Source organism: Chelmon rostratus, chromosome 18 (genome assembly GCF_017976325.1).
Source record: "Chelmon rostratus isolate fCheRos1 chromosome 18, fCheRos1.pri, whole genome shotgun sequence".
NCBI classification, from domain to species: Eukaryota; Metazoa; Chordata; class Actinopteri; order Chaetodontiformes; family Chaetodontidae; genus Chelmon; species Chelmon rostratus.
This window is the reverse complement of record NC_055675.1, coordinates 17,549,317-17,571,625: the sequence shown is the minus strand read 5'-3', so window position 1 is coordinate 17,571,625 and position 22,309 is coordinate 17,549,317. Positions and strand designations below refer to the sequence as shown.

Here is a 22,309-nt window from a genome sequence, read left to right as displayed (position 1 = left end):
CAAATCAAATTCTCCTCAGGATCCAAATCAATGCCCTTAACAGACACACTGAGGTTTTGTAATGCTAAAAATGGCCATTAACGATGGCAATGTGTCACCCACGACATGCTGTGGCACAGTATTGATCAGGCATGTACTAAGTGCAACACAGTGTCAGTGCGTAGCGCAGCTGAAGCAGTTGTCCCAGTGGATGGTGCAGCCTTAGCTCTTGAAACAACAGCCCCAGGCACAGGGCTGTCCCTAATGATCTGACTGGGCAAAGTGAGTAACTTTGCCCAATCATAAACTGTAGCTGTTTCTCTGTGATGTGCTGCTCTCACAGAACGAGTGACTGATATCCCCCCTTTTTTCTTTTTTTCTTTTTTACACCTAGAGGTAGAGTAATGCTTTCTCTATCACTTCTGTTCTCACTATCTGTTCTTGTCTGCCATCTCCCCCACTCTAGGTTTTTCCTTTAACAGCCAATATCCTCTCTGACTTGATGGCCCGCTTTAGTAGGGCAGACAGGTGAAGGACTAGACAGCATAAGGCACTTACATGAAAATGAACATTTTTCTCCATTATGGGAGGTCGCAAATGGGAAAATGTAGAAAGATTTAGAGATGCTAATAATAGCAGCCATCGCGTTCCACCATCATTAATCAAGTATATTTTACTCAGATGTTTTCCCCAAACGTTTTGTAGTCAAGATGAATGGGGTTCTGAAGCATTTCGACCATATGCTACTGGAACTCTCCTTTGAAGCTAAAACAAATGAACTTCTTTTAGGCAGCATAACACACTGCTCAGCACTGAAACACCTCGTTTCAGTATGCAACAGCAAAGTAGGACAATGAATGATGATCATTCAGTTTGCTAGTATTATGATATTAGGCAGCATCTTTGTGTGTCATCTGCTTAAAAAACAGAGTAAAGGAGTTCATCCCAACCCTGCCTTACTTGGGAAGTAACATGAAAATTAGCTGGCCTGCTTCTGTCTTCCTTCAAAGACCTATCAGTAAAATTATCACGCACACTAATCTGCTGTGCATACATTTATCCTTTCCCACATGGGTGGAATAAAATGCAGCAATTGTCTGGAAACTAAATTAATCAGGCTTAAAGACAGCAATAAAGTAAAAGAATCATTTTCATCCTTATGCACGGCCATTGATCGTCTGGGGCTGTGGTTAACAAGACAGCCATCACTCATGGAAGCATCGCGCTACCTCATTAGATTTACCTTATTTCTGTGCTCATTTGATGCTGCACCTGAAAGAACATGTTCAGCTGTGCCCTTGAGGCAGCTAGACAGGCAAGGCTAGTAACTAATGATGGTGTACCTCATTAGTTACTACTAAACACTGAGAATACTTTGCATGAAAATAACCTTGGGATGAAGCATATTCTCACTACAAAGGGTGATTTCATAAGACCATGTAGCAGATGTTAACGTGTGTCTACTGTAGCACACAAAACACTGACCTGTGAGAACTGTGAGATTTGTAGTTTGTAAGTGAAGGAGTCCTGTAATTTCCTCCCAGTATGCTGGCTAGTTGTTGGCTGTCGAAGAGGTAGGATGTGTGATTTGTGCCACTGCATGCAGTCTAGTGAATTCTGTTTTGACAGCTTAGTCAACTACTTGCAGTAAGCAAGTGCATGATGTTAAACCCCCTGACACCGGAGTGCAGATTATTCCAAAGACCAAATATGCCTCCTTAATTTTAATTGGAGCGTTTACTTAAAGGTAAATGCCCTTTTGGTTAATTTGGCCATACACTACCAGACTCTGTAAATGCAAGGTGCCCCAAGAGACATAATTTGTTGCCATGGCCGCTATTCATCATAAGGAGGACAAGAGCTCAACCTTTACAGATGTAACAGTAGATACTCTAACAGAGCCATCAAGAAGAGACAAAGTTCCTCCCTAGATAATCTTTTCAAATTCCCTGCCATGACCTGAGAGGTTTCAATATTAAACTAAAGCGAAGGCACTACACTGGCTGTGTTTCAGACAAGGAAGGGCAAGAACATATGATTGATTGAAGCTAGATGATTTACAGAATATTGCAGAAACCTTGCACAGTATGCATTTAGTGCATACTCAATACTGTTTCTCACCTTCATGCCTCATGCCTCAAGATGTTGGAACCAGGCCAAACCATCATTTATTTACAATTTGTTTACCCAGCTCTTGAAGATAAAATGTCATCGCTTCATTTTATCTTATGAGACAATTGTGTGACATTTTTTTCAGAATTTTATGATTCTTTGAGGTCACAGTGACCTTTGACCATCCATATCTACCTCATCCTTGACTTCAAGTAAACATTTGTGCCAAATATGAAGAAATTCTCCTGCTACTCCTGAGTTAATGCGTTCACAAGAACAGGACAAGCCGAAAACATAATCCCTCTGGCCACTGTGCAGAGGCATAAGAAAGAAAATATTTTGTCAAGTTAGTTTTTTAGACTCAAAGTGATTGATAGCAGGCATGCAAATTTGATTCATTGATTGTCTGTGTCTGTTGATGTTTCATGATCCTTAAGATTTTCACAGTAATGCTCACTTTTCGTTTTATTTTTTTAACAGTTTGTTTCACATAAGCTTCAGCCAACAACAGAGGCTGCTGGCTTTAGGAAGCTAGCCTGAAGACTTTGACACCTACTGAAACAAGATTATGTCAACAACTTTCCCAACGCAGACCTGTCCTCCTCATGACAAGTGAACACAGACCTAAAGGACCCAGACACATCAAACAGATAAAATCCGATGAGCACACAGAGTGTTGACCACGACACCTGTGTACAGATTCCCCCTCACTTATTCCACTGAATAAGACTCTCAGTGTGGACACGCTCAGTGCAGAATGTGCTCAGGTGGCAGCTGCTGGGTCTCTGCCTGCTGACACATAAGCTTGTCAAATGCCAGTGAAAGAGCCTCTTTATTGACAGTCTTTCTGTGCACATGGCACACAGGCAACTGCAGTTTGTGTGTCTTTGTGCACTCCACATAGCAACAGAGTTCATGCACTAGGCAAAAATTCAACCTCTCTTCCCTCTCCGTGCATGGACAGGAATGCATCTCTTGCTTAAGAGAACTATGTATGGGTTGTATTAGTGCGGCACCATTCAACTCCACTTTTATTAGTAAAACCAATAAGGTGGATGGTCGGTTACAGTGCATGCAACTCTGTTTTTATTTTTCCTAAAATTGAGTGTAAATGCAGTGTGGCCAACACATTTTTGGGGATAATTTGAGGTTCAAGCGCAATCATAATGGGTTTAATGTGAAAAATGTGGCCAAGGTAGTTAATTAATATAAGTAGAAGTTGTGCATTATCTTCAAGGGGGAGTTTGTGCTCTCAAGCTTTAATAATGGTCAATAACTTCAGCTGTTCTCATCCCTATCGCAAGCAGAAGACTATTTTGTAATGGGCTGAGAGGTGAGCCCAAGCCAACTTGAAATGTGTTATGTGAAGGTGCGGAGTTTCAAAACACAAACATACAGCTAGATCACCTTGATGTGTAATCAAGGCAAATTCTTTTTGTTTAATTCACATTTCAGAAGGCACTGAAATTCATGTCACAATGTTGCCATTATTTATAGATCTTCAATCATCTTCATGTTAATCTGTTTGAATGAGAATTTATTAGGTTTACAGTATTCTAATGCTGTACTCATTGTGAGTCACTCTGGACGAGAGCATTTGCTAAGCCCTGATTATAAAAAAATGAAAAGAAATTGAATCAAAGATAGCCGAAACCTCAAACACTTGGCTTTTGACTGTATTTTTGAAGCCAGTACCTGTGGCTAAACTAGTTCAGTCTCTTAATGTGTCAGTGGGGTGGCAAAGACAGAAGCCCAAAAAGCTGTGAAGAGCGTTTAGAGGGAGATGATAATGTGCAACGTTCCTACATCAACTCTGGCTAAACAGTATGTACTTCTCATCACCACATCTGTTTGTTTTCTACATTGCAGTCTAGCTCAGGTAGCCCTTTATTCTCACTGTCTTCCACCATGACATTGATTGATCTCTGCATCTTAATAGACAATAGCTCCCTGAGGTGACTACACAAAAGGGAATCCTGGTTAAATATATTGGCTTCTCACACTGGACACTGTAATTGCCCTCAGGAGAGTAACAGAAAGAAAGGTGGAATTCGAAAGGCCTCCCTTGCAGGATTTTTAATCAATACATCAATCACTGCATTTTACTCAGAGGGGCTTCTATAGGCATGAGTGGTTATTGATCTCAGTTATTGTTTGTTAAATTTTCAATAAGTGATGTTCAGGGTTTCTGTGCATTCACTGCCCTTTTAATATACCACTTAAATTCAGCCTTGAAACTTTATATGCTGTTCTGTATATTCCACAATGACAAGAATCATGGTGAATGCCTTGAAGGTAGGCTGCATATTTTAACTTTTGAACAAAGAGCAGCACCCTTATTGTACATCATGTACATTGTACAACTGTTCCAAATTCTCTTCTTTCATTTCTTAAACTGCTGCAAATTAAACCACTTACTCTATGTGAACTCTTTTTTTTTTAGTTTTAGTTTAATTTAGTAAAGTACCACTGACCTGCAGGTAGTGACATGTCCGCAATGAAGGCTTGAGGTCCGTGTGCATCATGGGTTTTTCTAGATTAAGCGATGACTTCCTATAGGCCTCTTTTGCCTGGCTGACTGTCAGTGTCGACCAGGAGCTCCTCTTCATGAATTTGCCCTCAGGCGCCATGGCCATGCTCTCACAGGCTGAGCACTTGACATCATTGTTACTCTTAGAGGTCTTGAGTGACAGGTCTCCAAAGTGGTGGCTGTGCATGGATTCTGGGTAGCAGTGGCTGACAGGTTCCCCGTGGTGCCGTGACATGACACTGGGTGTGCGGTAGGTGCTGTCACTATCTAGGTTGTCGTCGGAGCTCCACCAGCCACCAGAGCGGTGCTTGCGTTCTTTGCTCTTGCTCCTCTTGCTACCGTGTTTGGTGGAGTGGTGGCCATGATGGTGATAACCTGCTCCTCCTACAATATCACCTTTTGTGCCGTTCATCTTGGATGATCCCTCCAGGGAATGGGACTTGGTGAAGAGCTTCTGGACAGAATGAACAAGGTGTCTGATACGGCCAGGGCTCTCACTGCGTTGCTCAGTGGTGGTGGAGGTGCGCTGGTACTGTAACGTGTGGAAGCCATCGCGGTGTAGTGGCAGTTGTTTCTCAAACTGGTCTAGTAGGTTAGCAGGAAGGCGGTTGCTCTTGGTGCCGGCGAAATGGGAGGAGGCGGCGGCCGCAGCTGCAGCAGCAGCAACGGCTGGGGAGGTGGCAGAGGCTGTGATGGCAGCGCAGTCATCCCTTGTGACTGAGTCATAGTACTGAGAGCTGTAGTGCATTCTGGGGAAGGTGCTGCTGGAGATGTGGTCAGACGCAGCAGCTGGCGGCATCATGACAGGGGACATCATCATGCAGTCAGAGTGGATGGAGCTGCGCGGCGAGTAGCGGTGGTGGAAGTCCATGGGGCAGCTCTCTGTGGGGCTGAGCAGGTAGGATGAGTGGCGGGAGTCAGAGCCATGATGAGTGTGGATGTCATGGACGTGGGGGTCATAGTCCGAGCCATAGGGTAAAGGGATCTGGTGCTGGGAGCGGCTGCCCGATAAGCCCTTCATGTTCCTGGCTGGAGGGAGGCGTCTGCCTTCATTGAACTTTCGAGACGGGGACCAAGGTGAAAACTTCTGGTCTGTGTCAGAGAGGAGGAAAGAAAGAAGAAAATAAAGGAATAAGATACCTGTGAGTTTGAGAGATAATTGCTCTGAACAATTTTAGTTATAGTTATTCTGTTTCCAATCATAACAAGAACCATTACTGTTATGGCTCTTATTATAATTGGAGGCAAATACATGACAACTAAACACTCTAATGGGATACTCTTTGCATTCATCTGACATATCCAAAAAGAGAATTATTATTACAAGACATATCAGCAACACTGCCATTTTATGTGCATGTACATAAAAAGTATATTAATATTTCATCCTCACACTTAATGCCGTTTCTAGCACAGTATACCCCAAGGGACCTATAATGCCAGTGAACAGCCTTGCAAAGGAGAGACCATGTTAAGTGAGAAGTTATTACAGTAGCACACATGGAAATATAATGATTTCTGACTAAGAATGGCTAATCTTAATTATAGAGCTTTGAAGTTAACTTAAATTGTTAACCTTTCTAATGAAGTCAGTAATGTGGGTAGTGTAGAAAAAACCCTGCAGTATAAAAAGACAAGTTATCCTTTATTGATCCCCGTAGGGAAATTCATTCTCTGCATTAAACCCATCCTAAGTGCTAGGAGCAGTTGGCAGCCACTGTGCAGAGACCGGGGACCATGTCCAGTTCTAAACCAGTGTTTTGGTCAAGGGCAACCCTCACAAACTTGGGGGAAACATGCAAACACCACACAGAAAGACACTGACCTGCTTGTTGTGAGGCAACAGTGCTAACCACTGAGCCACCGTCCCGCTCACACATGACAAACATGACAACTATCACAACTATCACTGGAGTGCTTTTAATAAAATGTGGAGGGAAAATATATTTCTTAAGAAATATATTTCTCTTTTTCAGTCTGATAGAAATCCTTTCTCTTCTTCTACAGGCAAAGGGTTTGTACTTTGTACTTAATGACACACTATGTGTCAAATCTGAAAACAAGTAGTTCCACTTGTACCCTCAAAACAGCTTGGAGGTTTTAAAGCTCAGTGAAAGGAAATTTACTGCTAATGTATAATTTGTCATAGATAACTAATTTTCTCCTTTAGGCTATGATGACTTGAGCAATCATGAATATTTTTTGCACACAACTGATTTTTATTGTTTCCCATAAGGGCAAATATCGGCAGAAGAGTTTCATCTCTGTATAGGCCAATAAAGAGAATATTACACAGGAGAAAAATACAGATATATGCTATAGATATTTATTAGTGTGGCACATATGAGCTTGAAAGATGAAAGTATTCATAGTAGCGTGTTGTTAGATTGATGCTGTGTCAATTGCTAACAATGACTTTTGCTTAATACAGTATGACCATTGCAGGTAACATCTAAAAATGGCTATGAAATACAGTAACACTGCATCTGCATCAAAAATACAAAACATCAGGAATCTGACCTGGAGCCTGCAAACACCTCTTTAAAAAGCAAAGCTTCAGTTTTGCGACAGTTCATCCAATATATTTCTTCATAAACCAATCCTACAGCAGTATTCTAAGTAGGGAGCCGATTTTCTCAACAAATTGAGCTAACTCCTCTGGAATCTCTGATAAAAGCATTATTTCTTAAGCCCTGCGGTGGTGGAGCAGTTGTTATCAGCTGTATGCCCAATTATTTTGAGAGGAGCTGTGTACATCACTGGGTGGTGATTACAAAGAGCAACAAATTTTATACTGCTTCAAACAGACTTTAAGATGAGAGATTTAAGTTGCTTCTGTGTTAAAAAGTTCTTAAATCTGCTTAATGGTGAATGTTGCTCAGGCTCCTGTGAGTTTTTCTCTATCATGTTCATACAGTGCTGAAACAATGTGACCATAGTATGCTCATATTTTATTATATATTCAACATTTAATGCACTCGCTACTAAACTTTTCAAAAATATATACAGTATGTTAAAATGCATACACTCATATCAAGGCAACTCCCTTCCATTCATTTTACTCACTAGCATGGAGACTGTAGTGTTCTACAGAATGTGAGTACAAGTCTCCTATTCCTCTGATTATTGCTGTGGGCGCAGCAATTTGTGGTGAATGAACAACAGACCTGCACTTCAAGTTGCAAAGCTTCAAGGACACAGTGTCAGCATGCAACACAGGAGTTTAATAATTAGTATCTGAGAGATACTATGAGTCAATAGGATCAGTTATTTGTGTCTGTAGCTGGTAGGACCTCATTGGTAATGTTCGGAAAGTGAAGAAACTGGAGTGTTCTGTTTCAAGCAAAGTATCCAAAATCTGCCTTTAAACTTCATTTTTTAAGTTTATTAAAGTTTGCACTGCAGATGCTATATGTTAACTACAGAAAACTCTCTTGGATGTATTGACATTTTCTTAAAAACTGTGAGAAAGAGGTTTCTGATTTGAAGAAAAAAAAAACTTTCAAAAGCAAAAGACACATTTTTGATAAGCAGGTTCTTATAAAATGTAATTACGTTGAAGTTGTGTAGTGTAAATAAGTAAGTGTAATTGTTTGACAGTACTTGAGTGATTAGCTACTTATTTGAATTCTAACTGCATGTCACAGTCGCCAGTTTGTCCTGTAATCCCATTCAAGTTGATCCATTATTCTCGAGCCCTGCTTTTTTTTTTTTTTTTTTAAATGTACCACCGTCAAAAAGCACTACCAATATTTATTATTTTCCATTTTCCTCCCACTCTGACTGATGGACAAATCATGATCATGATTTCTGTTCTTCTGTGGCCTATCAAGAAACAAGAAAAGACATCTAAAACAAAACTTTTTAACAATATGAGCTGGTCGTTAAAAGCATCTGTCATCATGCTCATCCTCTTGCATAACAGTTAGAGCCTACATCTTGCCAGTATGTGATAAAAGCTGTAAGGTAAATGGATAAACGTAGCGGATGCTGAAGCGCCTTGAGCGTCTGCCATTCCCCTGTAATTAATTATTTTGAGTTCTCTGCAGCAGGAAACCCCAGTCTGGAACAGTGCACACATCGTCTTACATAACATTTGGGATCTCTGATCTCACACACCATTTCAAAGGAGCCAGAAATAAAATGCACAGTTGTCATGGCAACCACTGCTGAAAACCCAGGAACTGTAATAGGATTTTCAAGGTTGTTTAGGGTGGATCCCGGGTTAAAAAAAAGGAACTGAAAGACACATACAGTATGCACTCGAGCTTCATTTACCATATGGGCTGCTGTGTTGGGGAGAGCTGAACAATTAATAAAAATACTATCAAAATTGCAATATGGCCAAGTGCAATACCCAAATTGCAGGAGCTGCAATTTTTTGATAAAGGTAAAATGTGCCACCACATACCATCATAAATGAAGCATTGTGGTACACAGCTATGCCTCCAAACCATATTCTCCAGACCTAAGTTAAAATGCTTGTTTGGTACAGACTCCAGCAAAAGTCACATCGTCATCATTTTGGTATTTTTTTCAGTGAAATTTAAATGCAAAAATTACCATTCCCACTAAAACCATGGCTCACATATTTATTTATTTTTGCATATTGTTCAGCCCTTGTGTGTACCATTACAAATTGCACTACAGTTTGTCAAGTTCATGAGTGACTTATGAGTTTAAGCACAACCAGGATGCGATCATTTGCTAATCCTTTTTGACATCTGTTCAATTGAAAACAGTACAAAGATTATTCTGAATTTCAAACAAGTTGGGACAGGGTCAACAAAAGACCGGGGTCCAAAAACACTTATTTGTAACATTCCACAGAAGTTGATTGGTAAGAGGTGATAGTATCATGATTGGGTATGAAAGGAGCATCCTCGAAAGGCTCAGTCGTTCACAAGCAAGGATGAAGCGAGGTTCACCACTTTGTGAAAAAGTGCGTGAGCAGATTGTCCAACAGTTGAACATTTTTTAACATACAATTGCAAGGAATTTAACAATTTCACAATCTATAATCCATAATATCATTGTAAACCAACATTGAATGTCCTTGACCTTCAGTCCCTCAGGTGGCACAACATTAAAAACCTACATAATTGTATGAAGAATATTTCTACATGGGCTTTGGAAAGCAATTATCGGTAAATAGTTTAACGACCCCATGCAAAGTGAAAGCCATATAGAATATCAACAACATCCAGAAACACTGCCAACTTCTCTGAATTCTCTGAGCCCATCTGAAAAGGACTGACACATAGTGTAAAAGTGTGCTGTGGTCTGATGAGTCCACATTTGAAATTGTTTTTGGGAAATCACTGATGTTGTATCCTCTAGGCCAAAGAGGAAAAGGGCCATCCAGATTGTTTTCAGTGCAAAGCTCAAAAGCCAGCATCTGTGATGGTATGAGGGTGTGTTAGTGCCCATGGCATGGGTAACTTGCACAGCTGTGAAGGCATCATTAATGCTGAAAGGTCACATGCTGGTGCAGACAACGTCTTTCAGGGACACACCTGCTTATTTCAGGAAGACAGTGCCAAGCCACACTCTACACATGCTTACAACAGTGTGGCTTCCTAGTAAAAGAGTGCAGGTGCTACACTGGCTCCGACTCCAGACCTGTCTCCCGAAATGTGTTTGCATTTTGAAAGGCACAATCACACAATCAACACTCATGTTACGTCATGATGAACTAAGTACTGGGGAAACGCCATCTTGAATTAAAAAGAAATTAAATGTGGAAACACAGGAGATTAATTTGAAATGTTAAAACAATAAAAACAAAACTGAACAAATTAATTATATATAGTACATAAAATAAAATAAGACACCTAAAATGGATTAAATTATAAATTTAGTTAAAGGCCAGACTAAAAAGATGGGTCTTAAGTTGGCTTTTAAAACTATTAATATTACATGTCGCCCTCAGATCTTCAGGCAGCCTGTTCCATAAACGAGGGCCATAGTAATCAAATATCTTGTCTTTGTACTATATTCAATTAAATATAGGTCAAAAAGGATTTGTAAATCATTGCATTCTGTTTTTATTTACATTTTACACGGTATCCTAGCTTTTTTTGCTATATGTCTTATAATATGGCTTGCAGAACTTAAATGTGTCTCAATGAGGGATACCCACACTTGCATGATCTCCCTTTGAGATGAATACAAGTTGGGCAGCAAAACACTTTCGAATTACTAACCCTTAAAATCCGTTAGTGGGATTTGTTGTGCTGCAGGTTTTTACCAACTTACAGACTTTCTTTGAACATGACCAAGTGGATGTAATTATTGTTTTCATTAGAACATTTAATTTCATTTATTTCATTGCCTTGCTTTGAATTTTGGTTTAACTACTGTAGAAGACATTAAAACACACTATTATTCATTAGAGGGTGTAATCATCCATATAATGTGATTCATTTTCACATTTCATTTTTGTCTTTTAGCAGAGGTTCTACACTGTTGGTTAATATTAAAGCACTGTGTGACTATAGGAAGCAGTAGATGTATTGTTTTGGAGAGCTTTGTTGTAATAATCACTGTACAGCGAATATAGTGCCATACTTCGGTGTTCCTCTCTTTATTTCTTTTCCGCCATCACAGCTCTCTGTTGTCTCCCTCAGTCCCCTTTCACTATCTCTCAAATTCACCGCAAGTAGATGACGTCGACTGGTTGCTTTGGCAACTAAATGCTTTAAATTAAAGCTAACAATAGTAATGAATGCCACAGAGATGGTGTCGACATACATACTCACGCCATGATCTGTTATGCACAGTTTAATGTGGTCCAAATTTGTTCTACCAACCATAAAGCCATTCAGTCACCCGACAATGTGTCAGTATGCTTGTGCATTCACTGGAGAAGCTAAGCATCCATCAACATGTAGTTCACATGCAGTTTCACTTTCACAGTAAAGTCTGAACCAGTTAGAAAATGAACAATGCTCCTTATAGTAAGCAAGATCAATACCTGGAGCTGGCCGGCAAAACATTTTATGTTTGGCTATTTTCATTATCTGGTTGATTCGAGCTGTGTAATTTAGATAATTTACAATACAGTAAGACCCTGGTTTCCAAGTTTCAGGGTGGTCTTAGCATTTCAGTATTTGTTTGAGACCCATTCATTTTTCTCTCAAGACAGTAATCCTTTTTCCATCCCTCTAAATTTATTCATTTAGGTAGTACAAGATTTACTACAGCTAGCTTGAAATTGCCTGTTCAAAAGACTCTTCACACTTTTTTCCTCTGCAGTTTCATCTGAATGCCATGGCCTTCTAAGTTGTCCAGCCACCATCGCTGTGTATCTGGCTCCACTACTCTTACAAATTGCTATTAATTAGCAAAGCCCTCTGGAATGAGAAACTTTTCCAGGCATGAATCACTTCCATTGATCTGTTTTACCAGTGAAAGAATAAATTGATAGGAAGACGAGAACAACCTCTACAGGGTAATGTAATTCAATACAATGATTCGGAAAAAACTGCAGTATCGCCCTTTTGCAAAGCATGTATGAATTTTGGAAACTTTCAGAGGTAATGGTATTGTAAGTTTTCAGGCCACAATCCCCTGTTTATACCAGCCAGAATCAGACAAATTCAACAATCATGTATTGCTACATTGCATCATGAATAATTTTCATGTAATCTGAAGTACACATTCAGAAGACACAAAACATCTGTTTCCTACCACATAGTGTCTGTATCACTGTCAGCCTGATCTGCATTTTCTCTCAACAATCATCCCAGCGTTCTGATTACATACACTCTCTTGAGGTGGCTTGATTACCCCATAATCAGCTGTTTAGAGACTAATCTTTCAACTCAGATTGGTCTCTTTAGCTATCAACCAATTCATTTCAAGTAGAGTCAATTTGACATAAATCATTTTCCAGAGCGAGACAGACAAAAAAGAAAAAAAAATATTAGCAAGAAAGTGCTAAAATGTTTTCACATTATGGATCAGTCATTACAAAGATGTAGCTTATGGCTGTGGAGTGATTATCAAAGATGACTTGAACATTCCTCCTCCATAGGTCTGCAGCTACATCCAGCTGCTCAAGGGTTACTGTTGCCAAATTTGAACATTGTTACTTGTCTTTAGTATCTCATATATTTGGTATTTTAGAATGATTTTATGACAATTTTGTCTCATCAACACAATTTTGAAAACCAGCACAACTCGTGAACCAAATATGTTGTATGTGTGCGCTCATTGGTACGGCAAGTTTGTCCCTCAGTACACTACAAAAGACGAAGTGAAGGGAGCTAAATATAATAGAAGGTCATTTCATCCAAAATACTTATACAGGTGCTAAATCAAAAACTCAAACTAAAGTCACGAACCAGGCAAAGGATCCATACACTGCACAAATAGCTCCCAATACATTTAGCAACATTTCGAGATCATCTTCAGGATTTGACTTGACATATTGATTAATTGCCTGTTACCTGAGAACATTCTGACTGGCAACATCCCTGTTTAATGTTATGGAGACAAAGTAGCCTGTAGCAGATTGGCAGAGCAAGAGACCAGTGACACCTGTCACCAATCAATAGTGAGGATGTGAAGGTGCTGAAGTCAAGTTGTGGGAGTTCATATCACATAACAACTTGGTCTAGTATGCTACACAAACACTCACTGACTGTCTGCCCGAGGAGGCTTGTGTCATCCAATATTTGCAACAGACTGCTCGGCAACTTCTACTAATACATAGTGGCCAGTGCGCTGCTCTCTGTGTGCGGGGGAGGTGACATGAAGGCAGGGGATGCCGGCAGGCTCAACAAACAGGTTAAAAAAAAAAGCTGTGTCATAGGGCTGAGTCTGGGTACCCTGCAGGCAGTAGCAGAGGGGACGATGAGCTCCTCAGCTCTATCTTGGACAATACCACCCACTCTCCCTACAGTGAGCTGAAGCATCTATGGAGCACCTTTAGCCTCCAGCTCATCCGCCTGAGGTGAACCATGAAGTGTTTCAAGTGTTTATTCAAACAGACTTCCATGTGGCCACGCAACTCTTTTGTCTAATTCTACAATAGCATCAGTTTCAGTTAGCAAGCAAGTGCTTAAGCCTGCAAAGCATACATGGACTGGACCATTCTGCATATGTTCCCTGCTTGGCATAATCTGTTTCACACGACCAGCACATTCGTTTGTATTTCTTTTTTACATGTCTTCTATATATGTCAGGCAGTAGTTTTGAGCAAGTGTCTGCAATGTGTAGATCTGCAGGAGCGCCAATTCAAACCCTAGACGAATAAGGCAGGGTGAAGAGTACGTACAGAATGTCACTACCCCCACTGAGGTGCCTTTGGGCAACCCCTTCACCCCAACCTGCTCAGTGGCCAATAGATTGTTGTTCTTGGCAGCCTCCAGATGGGAGGGGGACATTTGTGGAAAAGCGGTTGTGTTTGGATAAATATGGGTTACAAAAAAGCTAATCATGCACATCTGTGAGCACATATTCATCTCCTGACAGTATAAACTGATTGCATGAGAGGAAAGCTAAAACCAGAAGCTAAGGGGAAAAGAAAGGGATGTGGAGTGGGAGAGATTGATGGACTTTGGAGGGGAGAGAATTAAGCTTTTGAAAGGCTTTTGAGAAAAGCAAGCAAGCTTGTTTCCATTTAGGGGTGAAGGGAACATTTCAGAAGATTACATGAAGCCATGCTCTGAATGTAAATCAAACTGTGGAAGTTGATATACTGCATTCAAAAATGAAAGATTTTACAAAATCTTTTTATGAAGGTGCCAGTCTGTGCTGTGGCTGTCATGCTGAGTACAAATGTTTGTAGTTGTCATGATTGATTTTTATTATATGTTGTGTGAATGCAAATAGTCCCTCTTGGCTCTTTAAGAGTTCACATTGCAAGTCCATGAAACAGTGATGAGAGCTTTCCTGTATCACAGCTTATGCAACAGCTATTGTGATGCACTATCAACAGGCTGTTTCCTCTGTACCTTAAATGTGCTTCTGTCAGCACCTGATGCAGCCTGTAAAACCTTTTTTTCTCTTCCTGACAGAGATGCCACACACTAGGGGGGGGGGTGTGGAGATAAGGGCTACTGCGGAAGAGAAAAAAAGAGAGAGAGGGGAAAGCCTCTCTGCTTGCTCTGCTCTCTGGGAAACCAGTGTGCTGCTGGCTGCTAAGTTAAAGCTCTGCTGCTATGCTACAGTCAGCGCCTGGCCAGCATTTCCCAAGATGGTTGCATAACTTGGAATAAATGAGGCCTTCCTCCTCCACACCAATGCACAGCTAGCTAATGCCACAGGGAAGAACAGAGCAACAGGCAGCCAAACTGTAGAGCATGAATCACAGTGTTGAAAAATAACATCCTTGAGATAATTTATTGATCACTGTTGAGCAAAAACATCCGTTCTTAATGAGTCGTTATTACTCGCCTGGATCTTTCCCTAGGCCTGACCCCGAAATTAAAGTCCGACCTCAGATGTTTGGTGAGAACAAGCCACCATCCACTTGGAAACAAATCAGATCAAATCAGGTCAGTTACGCACATTCAAAGTGTCTAAGGGTTTACAATTATACTGGAGGGCCAAAACAAGCAGGAAGCTGATATGAATACCATGAGAAGGGACTGCCAGCTTTTATCAGTCTCAGTCTCTCACAGTCTTGGATAGCAGAACCAAGCCAAGTCATTTTGTGTTGAATATGTACTACGTAAAGAACCAAACTATCACATGCCTTGTGTATCTCAATGGAAATGACTGGTGGTTTGATCACTGGTTAGAAAAAACTAATCCGGTGATACACCAACCTCAAAGTGGAAATGTTAAAAGATCTGTTGAGTAACTACCCGATGTCCTCAATAGGGTAAAAAGAATTTACTACAACGGGGAGGTAAAACACAGATACAGTGTAGTCTTAAAAACATACACAGTTAGCCACCGTTGCAAGCAGGGCAACACTGTGATTGGCCACAGTCTTATTCAAGTTAAGCTGTTTTTTTTGTGATTTGAGCTCCCTTTTACCATAAATAAACCAATTAACAGAATATTCCTGTAAATATGAGGTGTTGCGTCCACACCTAGAACAAGTTGCCAGAAAGATCCTATGCCAGCATGCTTTGGATGGGAGGCAGGAAGATATGTATGGAAAGGTAGCGTCACTGAAAGTCAATCCTGTTGTTAGTTAAGAGTGTACATCTTGAGGACTGGACTGAGAGATGGGTGGTGATATATAGGAAATTAAGCTGCCTTTGACTTCATAGATATGAGAAGAAACTGAAGACCATAACAGGAATGACTGTGTTTACCTGCACGAGTATCCTGGTTATGATCGAGTGTTTGGAATATCCTGGTTATGCGTTGGGCCTGCAAACACTGTTTCCTGCTTTTGAGAAACCTAGATATGCAGGCTGGAGTACTCTGCTAGACATTTTGATATTGTGCCATGTAAACACAATGATTGCTTAATTGAAGCTTTTTTATTCTTTGTGCAACAGCTTTTATCACTTTTCATGGTTAAAAAGCCATAATGGACTATGAAGGACTGTATGAAAATGTGTGTGATTCTGTGCTTTTGAACAATTATTGCATCAACCCCCTCTCTATAGTTAGGTTTGCATCCAAATGTGTGTTTCCATCCACTACCCTTATATGATTAGTAGGAGTTGGTTTGTCTTGATAAACAGCAGGTGGTGTTATTTTTCCGGTTGCCATTAAATAATTGCAGATGAAGAGGGCACAAGAATATGGCGTAATTAAATGAGCGATCACATTGTTTCTGATTTTCTGCCTTTTGATTCTGTTTTTTTATGCCCAAATTGAAGCTCTTTGATATTAGACAATTTGTGATACGAACTTTTTTTTTTTTTTTTAGAATAACCCAGCCTTAACTGCCCAGTTCTTCTGCTGAACCACAAACATTTTTTTCCCAAGGGAATTATCTTAGATGATCAAATGTAAAAGTAGACATGATCTGGCAATAACTTGATTCAAATTGTGACAAAGCAAATGGTAACAGCGAGCAGCAAAATGCATACCTACTGGAATGAAATAACCAAAGCATCTTACTGCTAATAAAGGTACTATAACTCTAGCAGAACTGCAGATACAGCAGGAAGGAGATAGGTCTTTTAATGGTAATGTGTTTTTGCTCACACACACAGGGACAACAGTGAACATTATATAAGTGGAAACGGTGTTAGACCTTGCAACGGAGACAAAATCATATTCAGATGTAGCTTTGCAGCAGAGGCTGCGCTTCACCTTTTGATATATCCACCCACTCCCTCCCACTGCTGCTGCTCTCTCCTCGGCAGGCAGACACTGGCTGATGTTGTAGTGATGCCACACACCCTGGACACAGCCTCAGTCTCTTCTCTACGCCCCTCAGTGGAAGAAAACGCCAAATAGGGAGCTTATGGTTCATCACCGCTCACTGTGAAGCAGCCTGTAAAGCCTCCCACACTACATTGATTTAACACAAAAGATATGGTCCTAGAACTGTAGCATACAACTCCCTCAGGGTTTATGTGTATCTCTGAATATATGTATAGATATGCATACACATTGTATGTAACACGTGTGAGTTGAATTGCAGCGCATTCAAAAGACGAGCAAAATTTATTAACTTGCGTCTAAAACCTGCCTTAAGGACCTCATGACAATGTGTATAACACATCAAGGAAGCCATGTGAGATGATCAGAAATGGTCTAATCCCTGCCGCATCAAGTGTGCCTCTTTTCATTATGTACTAATCCTAACCTTTCCGATGTTTCAGGCAATATATCAAAATATATCACTGCTGATGATACAATATGGAGCAAAAAAAAAAAAAAGCTGAAAGTGTAGGAGGCTCAGGTTTGGCATCTTGCCTTCTCTCATTCAGGTCTTGCAGCAAATGTTGATACATCTCCATGGAAACTGCTCATATCTACAGCATGTAGTCATTGCAGAAGTCTCACTTTGTTCAGCCTGTGTGAATATTCAGATCATCTGGAGGACTTTAGCCTTCTTACTTAAATAGAGTGTTTAAGCCTCTGCCTACAAAATGTTTACCTCAACGTATTGTTTTGAAATATATGACCTCCTGAAGAATACTGCTTTATTCCACATTCTACAAGGAGATAAATATTCTAATTAGAACTACACAAATTTGTAGTTGTAGCATCCGCAGTTATAACAAGCCAAATACGCAAACATGATCCTGATGGACCATTTGTAAGAGTTACTGAAATGGTTCACCAAAGTTAGCAAGTTTAGAGTCCCCCACTAGCTCCTACAGTTGAATGTTTGAGCTTCACTGCACCATATGATGTATGTTCAGAGTTAGGTACCTGTTTGTGGATTTTAACAATATATAACTTTTTTGTGGAAAAGGCATCAGAAACACGTTATTAGTGTAAGTACAGTGACTTATATACTTATTAAAACATGTCTGGAGGGGATCTTTAAAATTCAGCTGGTAGTAGCTGTATCTTGCAACATACTTTTGAATCTGCAAAATGCATCCATGCAATTTCTCATTAAAATAGCACACAAATTACATACATTTCTGCATTATTAGTCTGTGTCTAAATTCCCCCAGCTTGCATAAAACTGTTTTGGCTTTCAGCACGTTTTGAAAAATATACCATCTGTTGTAGCCAGAGACACTGAATAGCTAAGATGTAGATATCAAGTGCAGAGAGATCCCAATGTGGCAACAACAACACTGACAGAAAACAGCCAGAAAAGCACAAACTGTCAAGCTAGGTGTGTGCCAGACAAGACTCATGAAAAACTGAAGCTGAGATGCAGCATTGCTTTTTGCATTACAGGTTAAATGTGCTGTGTTTTATGTTGTCCATACAGCATAACCCGTGTATCCTCCAGGCCGTGAGACTAACAGCATCCCATCATCCAGAGTACAAAAGCATATGTGTTTGGGATGAACAGATACCTTCTCAGGAATGCCTCTGGGGATGAAAGGGATTTTTGTATGTATGTATTCATGTATGTATGTATGTATGTGTGACTGTCGCTTAGCAAATATCAAACTGAATGGACTACTCTGACTACAACAGAGTGCTTCTTCTCAAGCTGTTACTATAGTTACTGCCATACATTATTGTGGTCTTTTTTGTTAGTTGGTCTAATAGGTTGAGTCCTTGATGTTTTGGTGCAGTGATGTTGCTAGGTCTGTATCCTTTCCCTGATAATACTACCTTGTGAACAACAAAACAGTGTTGAAATTGCCAGGAGAGTGCTAGCTGTTAGCAGCCAGTGGGCAGCAGAGTCCTGCAGTGTGTTTGGCTAAAGAAGCTAACAGAGCTTACAGCTAATTAAGTTAACAGAGCCAACGAAGCTAAGGGAGCTAAACACACAGCAGTACTGAGAGACAGTGAACTGCAGTTTAATATGACAACACAAGTTTACTTTAAATCACCATATTGAAGTACCTCAGCTGAGTAAGATTTAGAGGTCAAAGTACTTTTACTTTGGAGTTAGCGTTGCATTTTACCAAACTTCTGCAAGAAATGGAAGTAACCAGATAATTTACTCAATTTTTACTAACATGTATGTCGCATTTATCATTGCAAAGTCCTTTACATAAACTATGTCTCTAATAACTAATACCTGTCGATGATCATAACAGTTAAAGAAACAACTTTTTGCTTTTGTTTTTTTTTGTGTGTGTACAGTAACAATATGCGCTTTAAAAAATGTTTATTTCAGAATGCCCACTTCGACCAAATACTTTATCCGGCTTTAATTACAGAAATACAACAGTAATGCTCTTGCAAAATATTTGCAAAATACACCTTGACTAACAAGCATCTGTAGAAGTGACATACAGCATGTGGAAAGGCATTAGCAGGGTCAGCTTACCCTAGCCTGCAGCGAGTACCTCTGCAGAAAAACACACCTCCCATGTGTTCCACAGTGGCCTTTATAGCCACATGCAAGGGCAAAAAGCCAAACAAATCCCTGTAACTCTCTGTAACCTTTCCATCACTGACAATGATTGACAACTCTCTGCATGTTTAAACAAAGTCATCCAGACTTCCCACACATAAAAACACAAAGTGACACTGAAACAATTATTGTTATCATTATTATACTTCAACCCCTTATAATGTCACTTTTATAATATTCATAGATGTTATTATAGTATCTAAGTACTATTGTATTATTAGATCCTTACAATAAGACATTTTATTTGTGACAAATTATTATCAGTTGCTAGTCTTTTGTAAAATTTGTAGTACTTTTTATTTGAGCATAAAATGCAATGTGCCTTACAAAACAGCTGCTCAGTGGCTCTTATTTTTCTTCACTTAAATAGAGGCGGTTTCTCTTCTAGGACACAGGCATTAATGGCTAATACATGTAGTAACAGGGCATTATGCAAAACACACAAGGGGTATGTAAATGTTAAAAGTTGCAGCGTTGCATAGAGCGCTTCCTTGCAACGTCTCAAATATTAATGCTGTTACTCCATTGCAACACAGAGAAAAGCAGGAAAACCTCACAACCTCAAAATAGTTGCAAATTAATTTTCTGTTATTGGCTTACTAATCAATTGACTAATTGTTTCAGCCCTACACTTGAACCATATTTCAGTGGCAAAGGTGTATATGTAGTGAAGTCAAAGTGAGCAGCTGTTTAATCCGTTAACTAAAGCCCAGTTTTTACTACTTTTTTCCTTCAAGCTACCCACAAAGAAGCAGTATATCTTCAGTAGGCCCTTCATGTTGAGGAAAGACGACAACCTCCTTTGGTGTGCAGGTCTAACACCTTGCCATTTTTTGATGCATGTTTAAATCATCTTCAGCTCATAGATGTATTCAGCCATGTAGCTCATTGTTTTTCATTTATTTTCATGTTGTCATTCTGCATTGACTGCAGGTGATATGCAAGGGAAACCGCACGTTTTAATGGCCTATTTGTTACACGCTCTATTGCGAGGCTTCCAGGTCGTCGTAGAAAGCCTAAGCACTTTGAGGACAAAGATGGATGATGCAAATTGAAAAATGTTTTTCTTCTTTCCCCACTGCCAACATGTTCTGTCACGGTTCTGGAGAGGGTTTCCACATGTGGGAATTCAGAGGTGCACCACTCTCTTAATTAGGCTGTTTTGTCATGTACCGCTCCATCTGTCTTGAGCCTACTGCAGCAGAGAGGGAGTGGAAAGGAGAGACAGAAAGGATGTAGGATGGGGTGGGGAACAACTCCTCCCCCAATACCTGTACAGCCTGCACCAGATTGTCAAACACCCAGTGTGAAAAGTTGAGCTTTAATGATGGCTAGCCAAATATGAAGCGCATGAAATATAGAGGACAGGCCCTCCTCCTGATGGTTGTGCTGAAGACAGATTAAAAGATCCTGCATGATGCTCAAGCAGAGGCAGAGAAAAACTGCCATGAGAGGAGTCTTACAATAAGCTGTATAAAGAGGGTAAAACTTGGCAGCAACAGCATGATTGCCCCACCCAGCGATGCTTGTCGAGGTAAACAACAGAAAAGGAGGCGAGTGAAATTCAGAATCAGTTCCTAAAAAGGAAAGCCTGTTAGGATCTGTAGGATTAGCCTCTACACTTACCCTATTCCCACAATTTCCAGTGGTTAAACAAGCAGACGGGATGGATTGTTAGGAGAAAAGTACTCGGTTGTGGTAGTGTGTACAAGTATCATAAATATAAAACTAAAGGGAATAATGAGGGCTCTCACACCAGCACACCAGATTCATTTAGTTAAAACATATTGTTGTTCTAACTCTGACTTATTCAGATAAAAGAATAACGGTGAAGTCACTGAGGTTGCAGCAGGAAGTCCAGGCCCAGTCTCACCATTTGCCTAACACTCAAAAGTTAGCAGCATAAAGGCTTGTTGCTGTGGAAACCACCTGTCTCTTGACACAGGGATGAAAGGCTGCTTAGTGAGGGCAGACAGAATGACAAAAAAATGTCAACATGTTCACATGACAAGTTTAAAGCTTCACTGTTGGCAGAGTTTTGCGATGCATGGCCACTAAAAAATGTCAAGACACCAGGCTAATTTCATGTGCAAAGACTGATGAAATAAATCTGTTACTGCTTTTCTGGGGGAAAGAAAATTCTGTGGATCAGTTTTGACCCACATTTGTGCTTTGTTGTTACCTTTCTGTCATATGTAATATCACATATCATCAAGCACATTTTGAAACAGCTTTGGGTAATGATGCATCTCCCTCAGCAGCAGGGTTTTTTTTAGTTTTTTTTTGCAGGAATAACTCTTGTCAGTTGTGTCATGAATGTTGTCTCAAATCCCTAATTGCATTCTGGGGTTAAGTTTTCTATTTTTGCAGATTTGGTTTTCTGAGCATACAAGAGAAAAAAAAGTTAACTTGGACTGTGAAAAATGGAGGAGGTCATGTATTGATTTGTTCCTTAGTTCTGATTGCTGCACACACAAGTCATTTCCCATATATAGTGTTAGCAATATGGCAGACTGGATCTAACTTTTCAAAAGAGTTGCTGAGCTTTAAAAAAGAGTAATGAAATGAAATGAAAAAAAAAGATGGATTTGCTGTGCCACATGCTGTCTTACATGAAGATGCTTTTCCTGCAGCATGCAGTGAGTTTGCAGATTATTGACGTGTGCTGTTGTAATGCGTCATAATCAGCTAATGCTAGTGCATCCAATTTCAATGAGGTGTGAAACAGCGAACATTTAACCTATTCATGCACTGTATTTACCCTT

General features: G+C 40.1%; 1 protein-coding gene across 1 annotated transcript in view; it reads right to left on the bottom strand.

The window, feature by feature from the left end:
- LOC121621899 (disks large-associated protein 2-like) overlaps positions 1-22,309 on the bottom strand; it is a 111,494-nt gene that overhangs the window by 36,729 nt on the left and 52,456 nt on the right. The window contains exon 2 of the mRNA XM_041958604.1: positions 4,566-5,713. Coding sequence (XP_041814538.1) covers positions 4,566-5,713 — 1,148 coding nt within the window. The remainder of the gene's footprint in view (positions 1-4,565; positions 5,714-22,309) is intronic.